General features: G+C 44.7%; 1 protein-coding gene across 1 annotated transcript in view; it reads left to right on the forward strand.

The window, feature by feature from the left end:
- The first annotated feature begins 6645 nt into the window (after nucleotides 1-6645).
- The window catches only part of SLCO5A1 (solute carrier organic anion transporter family member 5A1), an 87618-nt gene continuing 68206 nt past the window's right edge, over nucleotides 6646-26057 (forward strand). Inside the window, exon 1 of the mRNA XM_009461686.2 lies at nucleotides 6646-7603. Coding sequence (XP_009459961.2) covers nucleotides 6646-7603 — 958 coding nt within the window. The remainder of the gene's footprint in view (nucleotides 7604-26057) is intronic.

The raw sequence follows: 26057 nt of genomic DNA on the forward strand, positions 1-26057 counted from the left end.
TTTCAAAGTATTTTGACTTTGTCACTTAACATTTAAAACTAGCACACTTAAAGGCATATAAGTGTAGAGAGGAGAATAATGTTTAAGGATGGTTAAGGTCATAATGCATACATTAACCAAATATAAATGCATTAGCTTATACATGAATACAGAATTCTTGCCAAAAGGCCGCTGAAAGGTGACATTGAAATAAAGTGGCAGATGCTGAGAAACAAGATCTCTGTGAATGAGAGTGAGAGGGAAATCTGGTTTAGTCTTTGTTCATGGCTTTGATCCTGGGTTCAAACAATGCTTCCACAGTTTCAGATGAATGCTTATATCATTTTAAAAGCAGGATGTTGCGGAGGAACAGAGACTTTTGGGGAAAAAATGTGAACATAAAGAATGAAATGGCATAGAAAGGCACGGTGTAACTCCCTACTTCCTCTCCCATGTAGACTGTGTGAGTATCTCTTGTCTCCTTAATGCCTGATATTACTGTGGCAGTAGGAAAAAAAAGGCTTAAAACCAGGGGTATAGATCTTAGGAAACAATTATAGGTACTAAATGTGCCTTTGCATTCAAGGCATATACCATATCTGATCTTATTGCTGCTAGGCTACCACAGCCCTGTATACATTCCTAACCAAGTATCCTGGTGTTTAATCATCTGGTATATCTTACTTGTAAATAACTTGGAAAAAAGATCTCTTTGATGATTAGCTGGTGGATCATCTACCTTTAGATATTCCTTGCTCGGGGCTAGATTGCAGCACATACAGCATCGTGCTGCAGGATGAGCTGTGGCTCAAAGCTGCCCAGGGCCTCGGCACCCTACGGTGCCTGAGTGAGGGGCTCCAGCCCGGCTCCAGAGTGGAGGAAAGGGCCTGATCCCCTCCTCAGGGCAGGGACAGAGGAAGAGCCCTCACGGCTCTCCTCAGACCTGCGTGACTGCCCATATAGAGGCCCTGTGCTGACTCAGAAAGCTTCCTGCATCCTCCCCCTTCCCTCTGCCTCACTACCCAAATTCCTACCACAGTCTGGCGTGTTGCAGGATTGGGAATTAGAGCCCCTGCCTCCTAGTTTGTCACTTACCATTTATCAATGTGATCTCCAGAGGTTAATGGTATGTAGAAAGAGAAACCATGCTTTAGTTTCTCCTTGTTTCTTCTATGCTTTCTCTTCTAGTGTTTTAAAAGTTTTATTTTATTCTTTATACTCCTTATGTACAAAACCAACTGAGACTTTTTACACTTTATTTTTCAAAATAAGAGGTTTTCTGTGTGTACTTGCATAGGAGATAGATATAAATAATTGAGAGTCAGTCCCATTTTTAAGATGCTTGACTAGCCTTTTCAGACACACTTAAACATTGGGCTTTTGCTTGAGAAGGAAAGTCTAATTTTGAACACAACTGTTAAAATTATCTCAAGTAGATTCACTATAACTTACCTCCTGAGACTTGGCATCTTCTAAAATAAAACAGTAAACCCTGTAGAACCACCACTATGACTAATACAGGTGGCATGGGCTTTATCCTGCTACTAGGCACTCGAAGGGGAGCCCACATCTATAGGCATGGTGCGAGATCCAGCCCTGCGCTACCCTTTGCAGGTAGCCTTATCACCTGCTGCTTCAGACCAGGCCCCCCGCACTGATGCAAGCCCGGCTCACCACCCCTCCGTGCCCGACGATCACTGGACGGCCAACTGAACCCATCGCTCTCACTACCCTGGCCCTGCTGTGGATCATGGGGCTGCTCCCTGGATGGGAGGGCATGGCACAGGGCAGACTATAATGTAGGAGAATGACCTCAGTGAGAAAAGGTAGCCCTTTCTTCTCTGATGCGCAGTTGTAATGCTGACAGCTGTCACCCCTAAGCTTAAGCACTGTTTCTGAGACTATCTTTCTCTTTTCTTCCTTTCCCTTATTGCTTTGCACCTTCCTCGCATTCATGGTTTCTTTATTTCATTCATGTAATTGTAGCTAGCTCTTCTCTGGAGACTGACAAACGTTAAGGTGGATTTATCTGAACAGTATCTGAGTGTGGTTAAGCTCATTGCTTGTACTAAATGAGCTCTTTAGTTTAGGATCTGCTGTTATAAGTGCTCTCTCTGACATCCCAAATAAAAATAACGAGCTGCCCTCGGGAGTTCATTAGGACACTAGCTAGCTTGGTGAGGGGCCCTGAGGAGTGAAGTTACTTGTCCTTTCGCTTTATGCTTCCCGATGCTCACGCTCCAGCAGGACCTAAAGCCCATTAGCGTCCTAATGCACATCCTGTTTTGCTTATTGCTTTATTAATGTTGGGCTGGGAATGAAGAGCAGATGTTGCCCAAAAATGGCAGCAGTGTTAGGGAAAAGGGGAAAGAAGACAAGTGTGTTGATTTATTGCCCTTGTGGCATAGCATCGAATGGAAAACCTGGCTGGAAATGTGAAATACTGAAGGAAAAGCAGAGCCATCAACTCACGCCACCCTTCAGCTGAGTTCTTCCCTCTCTTCATGGCCTGGAATAGACCAGGCTGAGGCATCTCATTGGGTGTCAGCAGCTCCCTGGACTAGCAAATACATGTAAAGCCCCAAACCCATCACAACTAAAGTGTCACCTTAAAAAGATGATGCCTTTGTAGCTCTTTTACCTTCTCTTCTGAAACTGATACAGCTCAGGAGACCATGCCAGCCTGAGTTAAGGTACTTCTCTTCCTCTCCGCTGATGATTACCATCCCTCTGTCAAGAGGTCGTGCCCCTCCAAGAACAGCAGCTGAGAGTACCGTGCGAGCGCTCACCACTGCGGCAGAGTCAGCCCATGTGGAAAGGAGGTTGTCAGTTGGGAACGCAGGAACTGTTAAGATGAAGGGCCTGTGCCTCACTAGTCCTGACTTAATGTCTTTCACTAACACAGATAAATCAAAAGTAGAATGTCAGCCTATGCCCTTAATCTAGCAAAATGGGAAGGATGTTCTTTTGCAGCTGTAGCTGTAAACAGATCGTTCTGCAACACCAATTGATTGCTTTGTGCTTGAAGTATCCCGTATATTTTAAATTCACTAAGGTGAAACTTTAAAAGCAGAAAGTTTGCATAATGAGTCTTACACATCTATATTCTATTGTGAACTTGGGTACCATCATTGCATCTTCTGTAATCAACCTGTCAAGTGAAGGGAGTAATATTGATTTCCCATTCATCACTTGGCACTGGATGCTCATACCCACTGCAGACTACAAATACTCTCTTTGCTCAGCTAAGCTGTTATTTAGGTATTCAGAGCCAAAAGTAAGCAGGGAAGTTGGGCGTTGTAGCAGCTGTAGTCTGCTGGAGTAACTTCCTAAAACAAACATCTTCACATAGTCCTAAGGACAATTTTATCTCTTGCTAGGTTTGCCACTGCAGAAAGAATTGAAATTGTACCTCTTTGCAGGCTGTACTGTTTGCAACTGCAGTGAAGGCTGCGAATGCTACACCCTTATATTTTCCCATGGGATTGGAGAATGCTTTTGTAATGCTTATGGTTATTCTGTGATCTCATGAAAATTATTGTTGGCTTTATACAATAATGGCTAGGAATTGTGGCCATGGAACAAGATCCCAAAGCTGATGTATAAATACATGATCCAGAAAGCTTACAAACTGCAGTTATGGGTTCATATACTAGTTCAAGTGCAATGGAGTTACTGAAGTGTAATGGGTTACTGCCTATCAGCTGAATTATACGTATGTTCTCAGGGATGGTGCAATAAGATGACTGAGTTGAATTAAGAGCTCGTCCTTGTTGAAATGGGCTATCCTCTCTTCCTCTTTCCCCATGGACCTCCCCTCTTCCTTCCCTTTTTTATGCAAGTTCTTGTGCTCCCATTCTTGTTGAAGTGATCCAGCTCACAAAAACAAAAGCAAAACCCTTTCTTTCCCTTGAGTTGGTTTCATGCCGCCTCAGTGAACTGTATGAGCTTACCGAAGGCTGAGCTGAGTGCCAGAGCCGGCGTGAGGGAAGCTGTGGCCATGAGGGACTGACAATGGAGGAGGTACAAAAAGAAGAGAGGAACTGCAGCAAAAACAGGCCGTGGGATGATGAGATAGAAGGAACCATGTTAGGGAGCTTATGTAGAAAGAATCATTGAGATGGAGAATCATTTAGATGAGTTTTTCAAGGATGCTTGAAAACCTGTTTGAATTGAAGAGAATACTAAAGCTACAGGCCTAGACAACCACGCAACTTGGGGTATCTTATCAGCAGGAGAAATATGGTGAAAACCTAGGAATAAAAAAGTATTGCTTTGGCTGTGCTGAGTTTGAACTGTTTGAGTGCTAAGTAAGCACAAAAAGGTATCAAGCACAAGCTTGATAAAAATTGAAAATGGTATCCTATGAAACTATCTTATCGATCAAGATTATAAATAAATGTGGTGAGTCAGTCTTAACCACTGTTTTTTTTTTAAAGGAGGGAAAACAAATCAAAGCAAAATCCTCTATCCTGCCAGAACAGCACTAGATATTCAGAAATGTGTAGGATATTATACTTCTTTGGTGTATTCTTCATCACTATTTTATGGTGAAGCTTAGGGCAAAAAGAGAACCTCATCAGTTCACCCTCTATCAAACCACAACAAATGTAATAATTTGCAGGACTATCTAGACTTATCTTAGTACTAGGGCTTTCAAAACAGAGACTTGAGAGGAAAACAAACCAGTTTGATTCAAGACACTACACAAACTGAGAAAAGGGGATTAAGAGGAAACTCTGTGAGGAGGAAACTCCAAACTACTTTTCCCAGGTTTTGTGTGTGTTTCCCACTTGTGAAGGTGGCTCACGTTGGAGACAAGAGTCTGGACAACGTGGATCATCAGGTGGCTTGCCTTTCTACTTTCAAAAAAAAAAAAAAATCCCTTTCTTCTTTTCAGTTTTCAGCAGACGCTGTAATTGAGGCATCCCCTTCCAAACATTTCATTACCTTTTACAAAACACGGTGCAACAGCACGGAGCATCCTGAACTCCGCCTGGGGCTGACAACCCTGCCTACATTTCGCGGGGCGCTCCGCTGACTTTCTCAGCGACGGGCTCGAAGTTGCAGCACCCGGCAGCTCCCGAGGAGAGCAAAGGCACCGGCCGGCCGCTCGCTGAGCCTGCCCCGCCGCCTCCTGCCGCAGGGGCTCCGTGGACTCTTGCGGGGGGGTGCACTTTGGTTTATGGCGGGCTGCCGCTCTGCCCGGCCGGTGCAGGTGGCGAAGGCCCCGGGAGCCGCTCGCTGCTCGGCGGGAAGGGGAGGTCGGAGAGGGGACGGGGGTGCCAGGCGGCATCGGCCGCCCCAGCCCGCCCCGGCGGCGCCCCGGCCCGCAGGCGGCGGCGGGCGGCAGCGGGCGCGCCTGCGCTCCGCCGCGCCGCCCGGGGAGGCGGAGGCGGGCGAGGGGGACCCGGCGTTGGGTGACAGGCGGGGCGGGGGCGCAGGGCCCGGCTGGCTCCCCGGCTCGGCCGCCGGCCGCCCCCCCGCGCCGCAGGCACGGTGAGTAGCCCCGTCTTCCTCCTCCGCGGGGGCCGGGAGGAGGGAGCCCGCTGCGCCCCGCCGGCTCCCCCGCCCTGCCCGCCGCCCACCCTCCGGGGGTCGGGGCAGAGCCGCCGCTGGGGCGCGGTTGCCCGAGCCGCCGCTGCGCCCCCCCCCGGCCGCCCAGCCGCCCCTCCGCACCGCGCAGGCGGCGGCGGGGAGACAAAAGCGGACAAAGGAGGCAAAACGCGGGTTTGGCTGCCGGGGTGGGCAGGGCTGGGCATCGCTCGGCGCCTGGCGGTCCCGCGTCTCCGCGGGCGCGGGGAGCACCCAGGCGAGCTGGGGCGGCGAGGCCGGCCCCGGGGTGCCGGCTCCCGGGGTTCCCGCCGCCGCTGCCCCGGCGTCGTCTTTGTTCCCCTCTCCTCCGCCGGCGGCTGCTCCCCGGGCCGCCGAGTTGTAGCGGAGTATTTATTTCAGCGTGTTTATTTTTAGGCTGGAAAATAAAAGGCTTGGCATGGCGACCTTTGGCGGTCGCATCCGGCGTCAAAGAAAAGGGTCGCCCCAATGTCCGCCCCTGCTCTTATGTAAATCCATGTGCTGTCCCCAAGGACGCGGTCCCCCGGGCGCTCCGGCGGCCCTCCCCGCCGCTCAAGGCAGATCCCGGGGACGGGCGGGCAGGGGCCGGGGCGGCGGGGAGGGGGGCTCGGGGGCCGGCGCCGCTGACCTCCCGTGCTTGCTCTCCGCCCCCGCAGATCGGCAGCAACCCCCGGAGCTCTGTCACCGGCGTCGGCGGCGCGGAGAGAGGAGGATGCGGGCGGCGGAGCGGCAGCACCGGCGGCAGCGGGCGGCGCTCCCCCGCGGCGGCCGGGCTGGCCGCGGGGCCCCGGCGGGCGGCTGCTGAGCGCGGCGCCGCGGGCATGCGGCGGCGGGGAGCAGGAGCCGCCGGCAGCGGGGACGCCCCGGCGGGCGGGCGGGCGGCCGCTTGAGCACGACCGAGGGAAGATGGAGCCACAAAGGACTTCGGCTGACACGTGCGGCGGGGCGGCCGGCGGCCGCGGCTAGGGCCACCCCCTCCCCTCCCTCCTCCCCTCCCCGCCATGCTGCGCTCCCGCCGGGCCCCTCAGCGCGCTCGACGCACGGCGGCGATGGAGCCGGCCGGCCTCCTCTGAGGCCGCGGCCGGACCCAGCATGGCCTCGGCGGGGACCCCGGCGCAGCGGCGCCCCGGGGCGGAGCGGCCGGCGGCGGCGGCGGGGCGCCGGGCGGAGGCGCCGCGGTGCCGCAGCCTGCCCGCGCTCGGCGGGGCGGCGCCGCGGGGCCGCGGGGCCGCGCTCGGCTCCCCCCTGGCGGCCGGGGGGGGCGGCGGCGGCGGCGGCCCGCCGAGCCCCGCCGCGGGACCGGCTCCCGAGGACGGACGGGGCGGGGGCCCCGCCGCCGGGGCTGCCCGGCCCCCCGCCGGCAGTGGGAGCTTCCCCCGGGGGCCGGAGCGCGGGCAGCCGGCGGCGCCCGGCCGAGGGGTGTCCCCGGGCCCCCCGCTGCCGCTGCGGCCGCCGCCGCCGCTGCTGCTGGCGGCCCCCCCGGGCAGAGCTTGCCTGCGGGCCGTGCTGGCGGACTCGCGCTTCTTCTTGGTGTGCATGTGCTTCCTGACCTTCATCCAGTCCCTCATGGTCTCCGGCTACCTGAGCAGCGTCATCACCACCATCGAGCGGAGATACAGCCTCAAGAGCTCGGAGTCGGGGCTGCTGGTCAGCTGCTTCGACATCGGCAGCCTGGTGGTGGTGGTCTTCATCAGCTACTTCGGGGGGCGCGGACGGAGGCCGCTCTGGCTGGCTGTAGGGGGTTTTTTCATCGCCCTGGGGGCTGCGCTCTTCTCTTTACCTCATTTCATCTCTCCGCCGTATCAGATCCAGGAATTGAACTCCTCCGTCAGTAACGAGGGCTTGTGCGTGACTGGCAATGGCACCGCCAAAGAGCAGTGGGACTCGCCGGCCTGTGTCAAGGACTCCGGCGGAAACGACCACTCTGTCTATGTAGCTTTATTCATTTGTGCCCAAATCCTCATTGGCATGGGCTCGACACCCATCTATACCTTGGGACCAACCTACTTAGATGACAATGTCAAGAAAGAAAACGCCTCGCTTTACCTAGGTAAGGCATCTGAGTACCAGGGTGCTTTGAAGGCTGAACCCCAGATCTCTCTGAGGGACTGGTTACAGGTACTTCGGTCCTGTTCCTTCTGAATGATGTCTGTGCTAAGCTTTCCTTCTGAAATGAACTTTTGATGTAAAATTGCCATGGTTTCCTATTTTAAAATGTTTTTTTCCCCCTTTCTTGTGGAGTGGTGAACAGCAGTAACAGGTGAAGCTAACCTAGCGCGCATGGAAGCGGCTGTACTCGCACCCTCCTGCACGGGGACGGGACAGCAGAGAAGGTCAGCTTCTCTGATGCTTTCCAGCACTTGGCATTAGCCGGTGACTTTTTCAGAAAGCAGTGGTAAAGTTTGCCGTGTCCCTTCAAGTTTCTTTTTGCTAATACAGAAGCTATATATTTCTAAATTTTGGTCAGCATTTTTTAGCCTAGTCTCTATCTATGATGTTAATGTTTTATAAGCACTTTGAGAGATTCTGGCATGCTTCATTTTACTTTTCCAGCATTCATTTATCTTTAACTAGCAATGCATTTTGGCTGGCATCGGTAAATCATCTGGCAACTCAGAATGAGTTCAAAAAATGTTGATAAAACAGCAAGTGAAACCTTCAGGGTTAAGAGCTCAGTTACGGGAGCTCAAGGGATGCAACAAAACAAGAGTCCGACCTGTTAGTACCTGGCACCTGGCTTTCGGCAGGGACAGACGGGTCTTCCTGACAGTTGTTCTTATGACGGGAGAAAAGGGTTTCTCAGATAACTGGGTACTAAACATTTTTGGAGTTTGACCATGATAACGAACACCATACATTTTTGATAGTTTGTGTAATGCCTAAGAAGATTGATTGTTTCTCTGAATTTGTATTCGTATCTTACATGCTTCTGTAAGAAATGAACCTCACATACTCCTTCAGATTCTTTTCAAATAAGGAGAGGCACTTACGGGGCCGAGAGAGCTGGATGGATGGATGCTCAGCATTTGCGGTTCAATTTACTTCAGCTTTACGATAACCGTGGAGATAATCATTCCCCATAAAATAGACATGCAGGAAAGGAATACACTTGGGGTATGTGTGTAATTACTTTAGTAAGCAAAAGTAGTGATCTGGATCAGTGTTTTTATTCCTTTTGACCTGTCCTTCAGCAATTTGACTGTTCCCTGAACTGTTTTAAAGCCACGCACAGTCTGTGTGCGGTGTCTTGAGAAAGCCTGAGGCGCTGTTGGTTTTCAGAAGGAGGGAGAGGTATTATCTGTGTTTTTTTCTATTGTTTTCACAGCATTGCTAATCTGCGTGATGAAATATTTGACAAAGTGTTTTCCCTCTCTTGCTTCCCTCTGAGAAAGGTTAAGTGGTATGGAAATTTAGATTAACCTGGAATCAACTTTATTGGCAGTATGAAAAAGCAAAGCATCTTGCTGCTGAGTTTAGTAACTCGTTTGGAGCAGCAGAGAGGGGGCTGAAACTTTTGCAAATAGATGATTTCATACAGTCCTCAAAAACACGGCAAAAAAGGGAATGGAAAGGCTGTAGGTGAGGAATGAAGGGTGAAAGAGATGAATGGCGTGAGAGGAGGAAGCCTTCACGGAAGGGGGAAGCAAGGGCAGCGGTCGGAAATCCTCACTGTGCAGGAGAAATGGTGCCTGCCATCGAAGCGCTTCAGGCGCAGGAAATTGTAATAAAGTGACTCAGGTAACTTTTAATTGCGGCAAAGATCAGCCTTAAAGTTAACAAAGGTAAAAGACACCAGCAGCTGTTGGAAGATTGTATGTGACCCTGTCGCCAGGGACTGAAGGCAGCTTTGATCTATACTGGCAATACCCTTGTAGAGCTGGTGTTCATATGCAGTGATACACAAAAGTAAAGATGAGGTACCCAGCTAAATTGTACATGAAAAATTTATGCCTGTGATCTGATTGTGTCCACAGGGAGAAGAATTAAAATGAACACAAAGCATGTTTAAACATGGAGTAAAATGTACCATCACCTCCTTTCAGTCTTTAAGCTACTCAGGGCTAGAAGCGATGTTGCTTGCCATTGGAAATCTTGGTATTATCTTTTTTAAGTAGTGGGAAATTCTGAGGAAACTCTTAACTTTTTCAGGTTTGAATGTTTACCTCTTGTTGGACTTGCCAATACTTTTTTAGGGGTAAAAGCTGAGTTCAGTGGGAAAAAAGAGCATCGTTTGGCACACTGATGTGAGCAAACATGGGTTTTGGAGTTTCTCAGAGGTCTGGAATGTTTCATGTCCTTGAAGAGAGGGATTTGTGGGTGGCGGGCAGCCCAGCTGGGTGCAGAGATGGGCTAGAGGTGGCCAGGGCATGGCTCTGCAGGCCAGCCACTATACATCTTGCATTACGCAGTGCCTGTTTCTCAAGGTAGTGTGATTTTATTCCTGGGGCAAGCTATACAAATGATGTCAAAATGTAAAATGTATTTATGCCTGTAGGCATGAGGTAACAAAAAGTCTTGGAGTGGGCCATGGGAGCTGGGAGGTTTTGAAAAGAGAAGGAAGCCTGGTAAAACAGATTTGAGTCACCCAGATATATGTGTCTGAGTGAGGACAGTTAATTAAAAAAAAAACGTATCCTCTAATGTAAAGTGGAAGGTCATTAATGTGTTTGTTCGTAATCATGCTGGTATTGCATTCTATGTTTTTTTTCCAAAGAAATGTAACATATATAAAGATGCGTTCAGATGAGAAACATTTGTTTACAAGCACACCCGTGATAAAAGTTCCACCGAGCTGCAGAACTGAAGAGCTCTTCCTCCCTGCGAGTGTGCCCGCTAATCATAGGTCAGTAAAGCCCCCCTGAGTATCGCTAATCCTGATTCTGCAAAAACTCACCTTATGTAGCTGTGGAAGCTATTTTATTTCTTTTCCAAGTTAATCCAGCTCAGGGCTCGAGTGGCAATAGCATATCCTCTTAAGTGTAGGCACGCAAGCTCAATGTGGACAGCTGTTTTAACATTCCTGGCTGGAAGTCCTGCTCTCAAAAAACATATTTGATGCTTATACATAGTCTCTTGGCTGCCTACACTTAAGTCCATCTGTCAGGGTGGCACGGTGCCAGTTAACAAGGTGGTATGGCGTTTTTAGTAGGACAAAGGTGCCAAGCAGGGACGTGTATTTGGGCTGCCTGCATAGCAATGTGCGAGCTCACTCTTCTGCGGGATGTTTCTTCCTTGTGAAGGCAGTGCTACCTCTGGGTCCTCCTGCCCCTTAAACCGGGTGGTGCTTTGATGCGCCGATACTAATTTTGAGAAAATGTATGACATCAGGCTTGGAAACAAGTCATGGTTGTAACAGGTGCCTAGGAAATATAAGAACTGTCTCCCTTAATCACAGATAATCCAAAATGGAAGTTACGCACTTTTGGTAAAAACTGGGCCATCACTAAGTTGTCTTTGTCCACTCCTAAAGTCTCTCCCTTCTGTGCTCGGCTGTACCGTAGCATGTCTGTCATCAGCTGCCCAATGTGTGCAGGAACTCCTTTTAATTAATTAATTAGTTAATTGAATGAATTGCAACTTAGTTTGGAGCTGAATTGGCCTTCGCGAGTCTTGTTTTGTACTCTTGATGGTATTTTTGCTACTTGTAAAATTCTAGCACTTCAACACTCTGTTTTTTCTAAACCCTGAGTTGTTTTTTTTTTTTAGGGATCCAATAGTTTGTCTTGAATGTGAGTTTACCTTGTGATTGTATCATGAATTTTAAAAGCAGTTCCTTAAAGTTAACTGTGGCACTTGGAAAGGGAAGTTTTATTAGTGGCATTACAATGCCTGAATAATTGTAAAATATTTTGCTTCTTTTGCAAGTGGGTATCGTAATAAAAAAGGAATTTACTTTGAAAATTCACGCATAGAAAGTCAATGTTAGGTTTTACAGAAATATTACATTAATGAGAATATTTGAGCATTCAGGAATGCCTTTCACCAGTACCCCCAAAAAATGACTAGTGGGTGAATTAGTCATTGTGCTAAAGATGTTTTATTTCCATTTCCAGAATGCTATAGGCTAGTTAGGATATGGTATGAGAAAACGGTCTAAGTCAGTTTAATTTCATGTGGACTCTCCATAGTTTTGGGCACACACTGTAATTACAAAATGCAAAGATTAAGCCTTTAGGAGATAAGAGCTGAAAAATGGGATAAGCCTGTGTAAATGGGGTTGGTGCAGATAATGGCTTGAGAGCCAGGGAAGTAAAATCCTTTCCTAACCTGGAAAAAGAATAAATATTTAGACTAGTTTCAAAAATATTTTGGACTCTAGCTTTGTTTTCATGAGGATCATTTGTGGGTTCCTGTTTCTAGCATTAGGTAAACCATTTCCCTGTGGCTATATTCTACCTGGAAATCACCTTCTTATCAAGTGTTTTAGAGCTGGATTCTCTGTGTACCCCTCATGTCTTTTACAGACTTCCCCGAAGCATATCAACATGTATATATGTTGATTGTATTTATTGTATTTCTAGTTAAATCTTCCCTTATATTGATGTCCCACCTGGAAGGAGAGGGCAGGAGGAGTAACTTCACGTACTCCCGTCAGAAACCCACTGCCTCTGCCTGCTGGGTCCTGGGGCAGAGTCCAGCTGCCGAACAAGCTGGGCCTCTGTAACATGCCATTGCCTGGATGTTGGCACGGGAAGCACTGGATTTTTGTGCCGCTTTGATTCGTTTTGGTCTGGCCACTTCTGGGGTTACGAATGCCACTGGAGGACAGGAGCTGGAGCCTGATGAGGGCATCAGGTTCTCTGTATGGATGCTGCAAGATCACTGAGGTTTTCCAAGGCAGGATCAACTTTCTAGCTGAACAGGAGGGACTGTCTGGAAGCAGTGAAACGGCTGACCAGCATTTCATTTTATTGTCACCATTCAGCCTATGACTACTTGTGGTTTACATTGAATATGCTTCCTGCTACCTGATATCCGAAAAGGCTCATTTCCTACAGGGTTTTCTCAGCATTGATCCCTATAGTTGGTAAACCCTACAGAAATAGTACCTTTATTTTTACAGCGTGCCCATGAGGAGGCAGGGTTTTATGAATCAAAAATTGAAGCAAAAGGGCATGTTCACCAGCATTTTTTACTGCTTGCTGTATTTCCCTTGTAAAAGACCAGCATGCAGAGCTTATTCCTCAAATACAGGATTTTAGTTTATCTGACTGAAAGCCACATCTTGGTTTATCCGTAGGCTAATGCTAAGACTTAGCCCATCAGCAGTCTTTTTTGTACAAGCATGTGCTTGCTTTGTTTGCACACTCAGCTGGGCAGAGCTAGCTGCAGGCTGAGCACACTGTGCTCTCGGCTGGGTGTAGAGAGCATCTTGGGATGCAGGTGAAGTGTCTGTGGGTCTGTTTGTGCATATGCATTATACCGTTTTCCCACACAGATGATTTAGCACTCAGAGGGTTCAGTATTGTGCTTCTCTGGCATTTCTGTAATATCTTTTTTGTTAAAATGCTGATCAGGCAGCAGGCATGGTTCCTAATAATTATTTAAAGTAGCGCTATGCAGTTTTATTGCCGTTTCCTATAGCTGAGGAAATAGAAAGATAAATTTTACTGTTCTTCTCCGCTTTAGTCTCCTGCTCCATACATGGGCTGATACTTTATTTTTCATAGTATAATCCTAGGTATAATTTTCTTAGGCATTTAGAGAAGGTGGGGTTCTGTGCCCGTATAAGCAGTGTGTGCATACAATGAGTTCAATGAAAGGTGGGGGCAGCCTTTCCTCTGAAGTTTTCTGCCTGTGGGATTTAACGTCGTGAGTGATATACCTTCACTTGCCCTGCCAGTGTCGTGTCCCTTAGGGATGCTTTCTGCATCTCTCTCGTTGTGTCCTTGCCATGAGCTACATCATTGTTCACAAGCAGCTGCATTGACAAAGCATCGCTTGAAGTAACTGGCAAAATGCGCTTTGCCCTTCTTAGGAGCAAGAAGAGACTTATGCACATACTTCCCTGATTGTCTTTTTCCTTTTATTTTAAAGGAGGAAAACTGGGTTGGATCCAGGGGTCTGAAACTCACTGAAGTCCCAAGCCCGGTTGTTTTCCTTGCTTAGCATTTGTCAAAATGCTTAGTATTTTGTTTCTGAGGCTGACAGTGCCCTTTTCACCTGCTCGAGCTTGGGAATGGCGTTTTCTTGGAAAGCAGCTCCTTTCTTCTCTGGCGAGCTCTGCTGCAGGGCTGGTTTGGGCAGACGAGTGTCTGAACCTGCTGCGGTCCCCAGAGAAGCTTGGAAACTTAGATGTGAAAGTGGCCTTTAAGTAACAGCTTGTTTGTACCTTCTCCCAGAAACCGAAGGCTTGGGATCTAGTGTTTGATTACCCCAGGGCTGGAAACTTCAGCTGTCTGCTGGATACCCTGACCATTTTGTAAAGGGTCACCGTAACTACTCCTGTTGCAAGTGGATTAGAGATGCTTTGTGTTTTATGCCTTTTCCCTTAACTTTCAGTGGCTGCCTCACCTGGGAGGACTTATTGCTGTGAAAGTACTTATGCAGTCAAAAGAGAGGAGACCGGATTTGTCTCTACCATCATTCAAAGATACATAGGTTTCTGTCTTGGCAGTGCAGGGAACATGGGCAATTATATAAATGAGGCTCGACCTGCTGTTTAGTCCTGAAGGCCAGCATCTAAAAATTCTGATTTTTAAAGTAGGTGAATGGATTTCATCCATGGATTTTAAAAGAGCAGAAAAGTAACTCAATCATATTAGACTCTTTAGTCTCACGCTCTCTTTTTAATCCTATTTTAAGTCTTTTTCACCCTGCTAGCACTTTTAAAACCCTTGTTCCTTGGGAAGCATGAACTCAGTTTTCCTTTTTTGTTGTTTTTACATGCCTTTCCCATTTCTTTTGAAAACAGTTGAGAAGTTACCATGCAAAAATGCCACATACTTCAACTGGTCCCCTCTGGCAGTTGTTGCCTCTGTGGACTGTAGGGGTCAAAGTAAGTGTTAGCTCTGTCTCGTGCTGCTGATGGATCGGACAGTGTCACGTGGACTCTGATGGCAGGGCAAGCCGATTGCCTGCCTGCCTGTGAATCATCACCAGGGCTGTCAAAATTTCAGCTCCGGGTCCAAAGGTGCCTTTGCAATCTCCCTCAGCAGCTGTGGGGGTACCAGGAGTCATTAGGGCTGTAATCTGAAGGCGCTGAAGCGGCACAGTCGGAAGAGGGAAATGTTTTCCCCAGGGAACCTCTAGAAGTAAGGGCTCTGTGCAAGGAGCAAACAACTCTGTTGGCTTTCTGAGTCCTGGTGTCCATGCTTTTATTCAAGTACCATGGTGCTTTTACCGCGACTCAGTTGGACTATCTGGGCACATGGGCTGGAGCTAGCGAAGTTATCACAGCAGACAACTCTGCAGTGTGCATGGAAGCTGATTTCACTCGAGTCAGCCAGATCCGTACCCCAACTCCTCCCAAGTGCCCAGAAAAAAATAGGATGTTTCCCATGATGGGAAAGAACATGTCAGCGTCCGGCAGCACAGAGAAGTATGGGCTGTGTCCTGCTTTGCTGCTGAACAGTTGGGAGTTTGGGCATCTGTTGTGCTGTCACAAGGCCAGAAATTCAGACTCACTGCACGGCGTTAACAAGAGAGCTAAGGAACCTGGGTCTTTCCTCTTCCCTTTCCTCCATCCTTCTCTTCTGCCACGGTGAATTTGTTCTTACCTGAGAAACTGGGAAGTGTGAACAAAGAAACCTGAGTGCTATTTTCTGCTGCCATTACACCTGATAGTGTAATCTGAAAGCACTAATTCTCATCTAGGTAAACAACTTACTTGGTAGAAAAGACACATTACAGCAGTGAAAACATTGTACTCTGGTATGAATTACATTTTAACTAGTCTCATGGTGAGTTTGGAGGAGATGCAGTCCAAAAAAAACATGTATATTTTTACTTGTAATTTGAACAAGCAGATACAAAAATTATTCAAAGAAAATAAACATGAATTGTATCATGTGAAGTACTTGCAAAACAGTACTGCATGTTCACTAATCATATGCTCCTGTGCTGTTCCTCTTTGATTTTCTTCTCCGTTTTCAGTACAGGTCCTTTTTCAGCAGCTTACTTTCTTTTCATTAGCTTGCTGGGATATTTTTTGGTTGCTCCCATTTTTTTCCTTGCATATATTGATATTAACACTTTCTTTGCCTTGCACCATTCACAGTAGGACCTCAGTCTGACGGTTACCCTCTGTGCCTTTTATCTTTAGTTCTTACAGGATCAGAATGAAAGCCTCAAGAGTGTTCAGCATTGATTTTCTTAAAATCCAGTGCTGCTCTGAAACCAGCTACCAGCTCTTCAGTTGTCTGAATTTAGTAAGCTTTTGTAAATTAGCAACTACTTTCCATATTTATTTGTCTGTTTTTTCCATCAACTTTTTCTAATTGATACTGGGTGGATTCTCATGTGGTTGTATCCTTTCCTTTCTGGATTAATTAAGATATCCTCTAGAGTCAGAATATTTCAGATAATCCTTATATTAGCTGAGCGTATCTTCTGATAGATGCTTTGCTAGCCAGGGCATGGTATTTGCTGTTCCATGCTCAAGTTGTAGTTCACCCCAGTGTTTGTCACAGATTTGTTCACAGTGCTTTACTCAGGTGTCATGTAGGCACTCAAAGGTCCCAGTGGGCTCCTGAAGTCGTGTTCCTAATGACACCTTGGTTCCCACTTCTCCATTTTTTCAGTCCCTGGTTAGATTAAAATCTAAATACCCGAGCTCCCCAGAAGTCATTTTAAGAAATACGTTTTTGCAGATAAATCAAAGTAGATTGTGAAATAGTTTTGAGCACGCTCTGGTGCCTGCTAACCTGTAATTACTCAAACAGAATGTGTTAAGCAAGCCTCATTTGTGTCTAAAAATATCTAAAGGAAATACTCTGTAAGATATTATCTGATGTTGCTGTGTGTTAAGCTTTCCTTGTACTTAAAGAGAAATTGCTCTATACAGCTGAGATGTTGACTCAGTAGATTTTGGTGGGTGTTAGATGACAGAAATCACTACCTTTTCCATCAAAGGTCCCAAAGGACCTGAGCTCATAGACTCAGAGATCAAAACCATGTGAAATTCGTGAGCAGAATACCCTGAGGATGCTGGTTAGGTGGGATTTCTCAGCTGAAGACAAACCAGGAAAGGTGAAGAAGAAGGGGAGGTTTAGTGCCAGTGGCATGGGACTGGCAGTGCCTCTTTGATGCAGTTCAAGGCGGTGTGGGGCAGAGCCAGAAGGGGCTCTGGGCCAAGGGAAGGGCGCCTGCTGGGGCCGGTTCCAGACGGAGCCCATGGGAAGGGCTGAAGGTGCTGCTCTAAGTGTCTGTGAAGTCCTGGAAAGCCCCTGGCAAGGCCGGGGACTTTTGGAGATGGAGACAACGGATAAGTTTTGCTTCTGCCCATGCTCTTTTCCCCCCAGCCCAGTATTTCCTGCTTTAGCCCGACATACTTCTCCATGTTGTCCGTTGATCCCTGCCATTTCAGTAGCTGGAGTTTAAAAAATAATAACAAAATAGTTTGCCTCTTTGTGATTTTTAATCTGAACTTATGTTTCTGTTTGTTATTTCATCCCAGTGAGTGAAAAAGAGGTTTAATAGAGAGTGTAACCTTCTGGAGTGCAAATAGCTTCAGTAATAGCCCTCCCATTTCAAAAAGTAAAAAATTCGCAGAAGACCACTACATAGTATTAGAGTCTGTAATTTCTGTAAACATGATGGGCAATTTATATCAACTTGATTTAATACAGCTGTCTATTGACAGAAATAATGAGGGTGTCCCTAGAGAAATTTTATAGTCGTGGGGGAATATAGATAACACATGAGCTTTTGAGTCTGCAATATGGTAGCGCTGATGCACACAAATTCAGGCATGTATCTGGTAAGTTATATAATTGTCCTAAAATAGGAATTTCAGGAAACTATGTTTCTTCTGCTAATAGCATGACTGAGGGAAGGAAGTGGGATTTTGGAGTTGTCTGAAACAAGTAGGTGTTAATTTGTTACCACACCTGTCTTGTGTTATTGGAGGAATATTAGTCCTGTTACACAACGAGAGTAAATAGGCTCTGAACTCAGCACTACATCACTGTAATGTAATGCCATACTGTAAATAATTTTTCAAAAGCATAGCTGAGGACTGAATTGATGCTTGAAGGAAGAGCTGTACTCTAAGTTATAGTTCCTAAGTAGCAATTGCACTCTTTTGATATGTGGAAGCTCTGTATATTCATTGACCTCAGTGACTGAATATTTTAATGGAACAGTGATTATAATGGCAAAGATATAGCTGGCCGGTGTGAATTCCTTTGGCTGCAGAAGCAAAGTAGGCAACGATATCTGTATGTTTACTCCCACGGCTTTTCCAAAAGCTCTGGGAGAAGGAAGATGAGCACTTCTAAAAGAGTACCCTCTGCATTTACGAGTACCTCTGTGACTGAGCCTATGCAGAAGTATAAAAAAAGACCTTTCCTCATTAGCTTTTGCTTCTTGCCTTACTTGATATTTGTTAACAATTGATTTTTGCTTAGATGTGGACATTTATGGGTAATTGCAGTAGCTTTGGACACTCAGAAGCAAATAGGACACAGACAGCAAGTAGGGAGGCATTTCACCTTGAAAGGCAAAATAAAAAGAGTAACGGTACTGCACCCATGCATTTGTGATAGTTAAAAGAAGATCAGCCTTCTATGAGAAATGAGGTAAAACTAATTGACTAGTATTTGCCAGGCCAGCTAATGGGAAAGGAGTTGAAAAAAGCTTTTAAACCTGGTGAGTCAGAAGCCTTGAGTACATATGTGCCTTCTCAGCCTACAATAAGGATAAGAGATTCAATTTACCAGAGAAAAATAGAGGATTATATGAACTAATATAATTTTAAGAGTGCCTACACTGATGTCGTTAGAGCAGCTATTACTCCTTTGGGTAAGTAGTAATATTTTAAATATTTGGATAAGGTAAAAGTGAGCTGTTTGTGATCAGATAGATCTATACTTCCCTTAGTCCTTATTCCCTTCTTCATCCTCCCCTGCATCGCCACACTCCAAATTTAAATCCTACAAAAATAAGAGCTTACCGCAGGTCTGTGCAATGCTTTCAAGAAAACCCCATGTTTAATTCTCAGAGTTGTACTGTGTATTTATACCTCTCTTGAGTATTACAAAGACTGAAGAAGGGATCTATCATATGTCACAGTTTCAGGTTATGTGAGAAATGACATCTCATTGTTTGCCCAAGTTGGCATACTGAAGTCTTTTACTAACTGTTGGGTCAAGGTTGACCACTTTCCTGTAGGAGCAGAAGATGTAACTGGCCCAGACAGTGAGAGGACTGCTGAATGGTCATGGTAGAAGAGTTTGATAGCCATGATGTTTATACTAGCAGATAGGGATCCTACATTATGAGCCAGCTGCTTTTTGTTTGAATTCTGCCTGACAGGAAAAAAATGGTGTAGTGTATTAGGAAAGTAGTGAATTTCCCTTGTCTAATTCCATAAGATGTTCAGATCAGTTATTTTGTGGTCTGAGCGTTAAGATTTCTCCAAAGTGCAACTGCTGGGCTAAGCAACTCTTCTAGTACTGGATTAATCCCAGCTTGCATGGCCTGTCTGGAGATATTAGAAGAATTAGTAGCATTACATTAGAAGAGACAGTAGTGTAACGCTTGTGACTGTGTTAGAGAGTCCCTGGATGCTCTTAGAATGGCTGTCTGCTGCTTTTCTACTGAATCAGGATACGGAGTGTGAGGAGCAGTGTGGTTATTTTTGTATGCAAAGGACTGGAAAATGATACAACAATTCTGCCCTTAATTTAGGCTGTATTGCACTCCTGTTAAATTGAAAACAAAAGGCTTCTTGACTTTCTTGCTGTTTTCCCTTCATTTGGTTGAGTAACAAAATGGTGTGGAGCTCAGGGAACTGACAGCTGGTGGTTTTCTGATGTGGGAGATTTGACTTGAAGAATATATGTGTGGGTGTGATGATACGAGGCAGCCTCTTTGTCCAGCCCTTTGGTGATGTGCTGTATACTGTTATGCATAGTGCCAAAATAGACAGTAATCCTCTTACGTGGGATTGTGAAGCAAGTAATAATAGAGCACAAGTCAGTGTCATCAGTTCAGAGCTGGGTTTTTGATAAACATATTTGTCATTTGTATCTCCTAGGTTCTTTAGTACTTCTTAATCTTTTTATTAACTGAGTCCTTTTCTCCAGCTGGAAATGTTAATGTTTCACAATTGTAATATCAGCTGCAATCAAGACCTTTCTATTCATCTTTCAAATTGATGCACTTGCTTTAAAAGGGCCACAGAGGTTTTGAGTTTTATAATTCAACTCATTTCCCAATATGAAAAATTCAGATGAAGAAAAATTGTAAGATGACTTAGGCTGCATAAAACATTTCAACTGTCTTACAAGGCACCCTGAAAAGATCTAAAGCAATCAGAGTTACTATCTGCAGGCTGTTCATCCCATTTAGAAAAGATGAAGTTGGCTGCTATGCAGCAGGGCAGGCACGATAAGCGTGTGCTGGAGGAGAGAAGCAATTAGCTCTACAGCAAGTGCAGTAGGAGCAGAAAGGAAGGTCTGGAGGCGTTTAATTAATACTAATGCTTTTGTGCTGATGAGGACCAGAGTCATGATAGGTTACTGCTGCCTTGGTCTTGTGGTTCTCAAGTCTGGCATCTAATGAACATTAGATTTAGAAAAGCTTTCCAGAAAAGTTAATAAATCACAACTAACTATGGCATATTCACATTCCCCCAGAAGATAAAGAGGTACACCTGATACTGAATGGGAGCAGGATCCAATCTGTAAAGCTTTTTCGTTTTTAAACAGATAACAAGTCCTCATGGGATTTTTGTACCAAATTTATTTAAGTAATCTGAAATAATGAAAATGCATGTCGTTTATTAAACATTTCTCAAGTCACCAAACCAATTAGGGAAAAATAAAACAGGGTTTCTTTTCCATTGTGAAAAGAGTTTGGGAACAGGTATCACTTTTATTAATCTGAGTTTGATGGCAGAAGTACTTTTGATGGAAAATTGTTTAGCCATCAGTGTATACTTATTTGCATAGTTTGACATTTTGAGATGCATTTTTGCTCCTTAATTCTCAATTCTTTTTATTCATTTCAACTTCCATTCATTCTTGGGTGGAAGATACAAGTAATGTCCCATTTGGTTTGAGGACCACTCTGTGTAACTCTTCTTGCTCCTGTTTTCATCTGGTGCATCGTTCAAGACATATTTAGACTCCAGTAGACTGGAGAGGAGGAATTTTTCCATTTGGTCACACTGAGAATACCAGCTCTGTGGCTTCAGGCTTACCTGTTTTGACATTTTGTAAGTGGTGTAACCTGATGGGTTTCAGCAGTGTGCATTAATAAATGCTCTGTGATGATTTAATCTTTGTGCAGGAGCACTAATATAATCCAGTTTGAGTTGTACTTGTAATCACAGACAATTCAGATAACTGCAAGGGGCCATCCACAAACTTTTCAGTTTTGTTTAGAGATTGCCTGTGTTTAGGTAACCCTATGTCACCTATTCTACTGAAAGTTATCTGTACAAACAGCTTTATTGTTCCATTTTGGGAGCAAACTTACATATCACATTGCATTTAATATATTGTATTGCGCTGACTGCCTGTTACTACATATTTTCAGATTTTGCAGGTATTGTGTGATTAAAATATTCTTATTGTACATTACTGTATGGTCCAAGAGTTACATGTCAAGGTAATTAGTCTATAATTTCTCCAAGGAATAAATCAAAAGTACTGGATTAGAGTCACAATGTTTAAGGATTATTTATGTCACAAGAAAAAAGCTGAGCAGAAACATTTGGATTTTCCTGTTTTGATGGATTTTTAAGTGTATAGCACTTCGTTTCCTTAGTCATCTGGGACTCCCCAGCTGAACGTTGTTAGTAGTATGGTAATAGCTTACAGGTCTGGTAAATGAACATAAGGAGTTGAATTCTGAATTACGGGCTTCTGAATACCCTTAATAGCATCGATATGCGGTTAATATAATGCCAAAAAAATGGTTAGTGTTAACTTGAATTGGAGCTGGAGGCCATTTTCGCTGAAAGCTGTCCCTTCGTTTTTGTCAGCTGACAGGTGTGTTTTCAGGTCGGCGTGGCGGGCCGCCTGGAGGGAGGTCTTCTACCGCACCGCTCCTTTCCCTTCGCTGTGGGTGTGTGCTGCTGCCACTTCCCTGGCGCTGGGTTCAAGGTGTTTGTGACTACCGCGTGGATCAGACCTCCTGCTGCTCTGACATAAAACTCCCTCACCACCACTGGCAGGGCCAGGTTCATCCCAGATCCACTCCTTCCCGTAGGTTGCCCACGGCCGCTGGCCCTGTGGGAAGGAGGGGGACAGCCGGGGCACCCGGGAGTGGGTGGGAGGGGGACAGCCGGGGCACCCAGGGAGCAGGTGGCTTTCAGGACCACCCAGGGCAGCAGCCTGCAGACACACGGGTGAAACCACACGCGGCGGCTGAACCACAGGCTGCCTGCGGTTGATTCTTTGGCGGCCTGAAGAGAGGCAGCTGCAGCAAACATCTGAATTTTTAATAACTGCCTGAAACTTTCACTCCTTTAGTCACAGACTTTCTTGAAATGAGGGGTGTTTAGCTGAATAGCACATGTATTTTTAGTATTTTGGAAGAGAGGATTTTTCTTTAATATCGTATTTGGAATGATGACTTCCTCATTGCCCACCTTTCAGTGGAATATTTTCTCTGCAGGTTTTTTCCCTTTATTATTACGAATGTTTGAAGCTCCCACACTGTAGGTAACAGTACATTATCCATTGATATGCTTCTTACACACTTGTAAATAGAAATTTTGAAGGTAATATTGTAACTAATAGTAATACATTATTCATTAAGGTGGTGCTTGTGTAGAATAGCAGCCAAATAGAAAAACTATTTGGTTTTATGCAATATTGGATATTGAAACTAAATGATAAAATGATAAATGAAAAAAAGATGCTAGGGATTTATCACCCTCCATAATAGACATGCTCCCTTTCTTTCCTCTGCAGTAGGAGTTTTTCTCCCAGCATCTCGCACAGACAAGCAGGCATCTCCCCAGGACGCTGCCAAACCCACCTTGTTCTGCCTTACCTCAAACATTGCATGTTCGTTTCTGAGAACCAGGTGATATTAAATTCATGCTGAAGTGTCCATACTCTAATCTGCTTTCGGATACTGTGATGATGAATCTGATCTAAAAAAAATACTAGTGTAGAATAACCTTTAAGATTAAGTGCTGTCCTTTCACTGAGTAGCACATAGGGAGATGGATGTTACAGCCTAATAAGGTATTTCTTTTGATTCCAAATGTATTATTCTTACAGTGGAAAGTCAAAGAATTTTCATTTAAAAATTAATAAAACAGCAAGACAGAGACAATGCAGTATGTATTCTATTCTTTAGAATGGCAGTAAGTGGAATTAGGTGGTGCTGCAGAAGTGCTAGCTTGTAAAGTTGTGTGAAGGCACAAGGCAGGACACCACCACATACCTGCCAAAGGGAACCTCTGTTGAACCCTATCTGCTCAGTAGTGGGGAGCATCTCTTTTTCAAGCCTGGCTTTTCTCTTTCCACTCATAAACAAAGTTGGTGCATCTCTGCAGAGATTAATATCTTCAGTGTCAGAGGGCTAGCTGTGAACATTTATGCATGTGCTTTTGGTTTGTTTTTTTTTTTAATTGAATCGTAGGAGGGGAAATCGCTTCCATTCTTTAAGATTCAAACTTGATTGTTTGGCCTTCCTTTACATCTTTCCTAACACAGATATCTGAAGTTGCATTAATTACGTGATGACAGCCTCAGCCTGAGGCATGGGAGAGCCATGGTATGGGTGAGTGGCAGGAGGACCTCTGGGAAGGCTGTGCAATGGCTCCATAGTAGCAGAGGACTTTGGAGAGGAAATTAAACAAACCAATCATAGTAATAATTGCAATATTTTAGAATTGTTGGAAATGTTTGTTTCCTAGAACAAGATCTCTACAGAAATGAAAGCCTTCTATTTTTCATTTGTTTTAAGTGGAATAAAGTATCGACAGTAAAGATGGCACATAAAATGTATGACTCAGGTGAGCTTACTGAATAACTAGTTAGTAAATAATTGTTCCCCAAATCAGCGCTCCTGTTTTCCACCCGAGTGTCTTCAGGATATTCCTGAAACTGGGCAATAAGGAGAGAAAGCCATTTTCTAATTTAGTTTCTTCCTGTGCCAATCTGAAGACATTTCATTGACTTCTGTGGATTTTTTTTTTCTGTATTGCATCAATGTAAAGGAGAACATAGTATAATCTTTACTTTTTGTTTTCTTTTTTAAGCCTATGCAAATAGTTTATTTTTTAGTTCATCTCCTGAGCCAGTTCTTCTATGACTGAAACATTACATATTTTCTGTGATTATATGAAAACTAAAAACTAAAAAAATAATAAAATACTCTGTTAAACAAAAGATTTCTTTCTGGACACTTATAAAGGTACAGCTGAAATGAAGGGATCGATTCATAAAAATGACTAGGGAAGACAGTGTCCACCAGTCATGTGCTAAATATCCCAAAGGTAAGAGCCTAGGGTGGTACCTCTGAATTGTTCCTCCTCTGGAAAAGGAGACGCATGCTGGTAGAGTCTTCTACACATTGTTTCACACTGAGAAGTAACATTTTAGTTTGGTTATTCAGCTATATTTGCTAAGAACAAGTGTCTGATTCTGCTGCCATGTCTCTGCTGGAGTTGTCACTGCAGTGTTTTGATCTTTTAGTTGCTAAGTTTTTCCCAACAGTTTCAGCGTTTGTAAAGCATAATGCTGTGTTACTATCATTTGTCTGTTTTGAAAGAAACATTTGCCTGAGTGGTTTTTTATACGAGTTAGCAGATGGCGATCTAACTGTGCTTGATCCAGCAAGAGTCTTGGTTCTGTAAGCATGTCTCCAGCTCAGAAAATCTCCGCAAAGCACTTACAAAGTGGTTAGCAAAATAATAGTAGCTGTGCTGTTTGGGAGCACAAATGGAGCAGCCGTGATGTGTTTGACAAGGGTTTACGCAGTTTTCAGGATTAGAATTGGCCTCTAGATAAGGATGTGTCACTCCAGTATAACATACGGTGACCTCAGTGGTGCAACGGGTGAGCTGCTTGATTGAGGAGAGGAGGAAATTACGGCAGGAGATATCTCAAAGTTGAATTTACTGTGCAATGTTTGATTCCTGTATTCTGTGAATGAGCGTTACCATGATATACATTATAAAACAGCTGAAGAACTTTGCCTGTATAAGAGGTTACAGTAGATGAAGGTCTGCATTTCTCAGAAGTTCTGCAAAGACCCTTTTTTAACTTGTTGTGTTTTGTCTGAGCCATTTGTGGTCTGAGTGTAGTGTCAGCAGAAGTAGACTTGTAATCTTTGGATGCTTTTTAAAATTTATTATAGACGTGCAATTTAGATTAGGGATAGGAATGTGTCAAATATAATGATCTGTGTGGTGATATAAAAATATGGATCTAAGAATGTTATATTAACTTATGAATAATTTACATAACATTTTTAGTTCAAGGGAATGTGTTAACCAGAGAGATTTTTGTTCTTAAGGCAAATGTTTTATTGTAGATTGTATTTTTATTTATGGAGTTTATTAGAAGCAAGTATGATTTAAACAGTGATTGAAAATTTAGGAGTTTTATTGCTAGTGTTCTCACATTCGATTATTTTAACTTTCACATTATAATTTTAATTGTTTTACAAGAGACAAAACTAAGGCTTACACTGCATCTTCAAGTATATGTGTTTAATAATTATCTCCGAGTGAGATAAGATATAATCTTTATATCTCCATATACTCTTTGAAGGAGTACTAGATGTTTATGTTTTTTGTGATTAACATTTTTACTCTTTTTCTCTGCCTATGAGCTGCGTGCTTCCACTTGTTTTGTTGGCAAATTTATCAGTATGAATCTGAAAATGTCGTTAAGGGTCCAGCAGTGTGTGAAGACATCCCTCTTCTGTCACATGTTGTAAAAAACTCCCATAGAGTGGAAGGATGCCAGACTGATTTTCATTAGACTTGGAAAAGCTCTGACAGCAGCAGAGACCACTGGTAACACTTGCAATCATGGTTATTCCAAGCAACTCCAGTATCATTCTTCGAGGACCTCCCTGTCAATCTCTCTCTCCCTCTGTCAGAATAATTTAGTAACTCAGGTTAAGATTTCCCAAGGAGCCTAAAGAAGTCAAGGGATCTGACTTTCAATGAATTTCAGTGGGATTTAGGGCTCAAATTTAATTTTCTTTGCAAACATAAGCCTAAAGTTTCAACAAATAACTTGCTTGTGGTAAACTGATTGAAAGCTGTGATAGTTTGCAGATTGGTAATCTTCCAATTGAATCTTCCTAATGTAAATAACGAAAAACATGTTCCCTATGAGAAGGGATGCAAATGGACAAAGATA

Source organism: Nipponia nippon, unplaced genomic scaffold, assembly GCF_047370975.1.
Source record: "Nipponia nippon isolate SJK-2023a ecotype South Korea unplaced genomic scaffold, ASM4737097v1 scaffold_1, whole genome shotgun sequence".
In the NCBI taxonomy this organism is placed as follows: Eukaryota; Metazoa; Chordata; class Aves; order Pelecaniformes; family Threskiornithidae; genus Nipponia; species Nipponia nippon.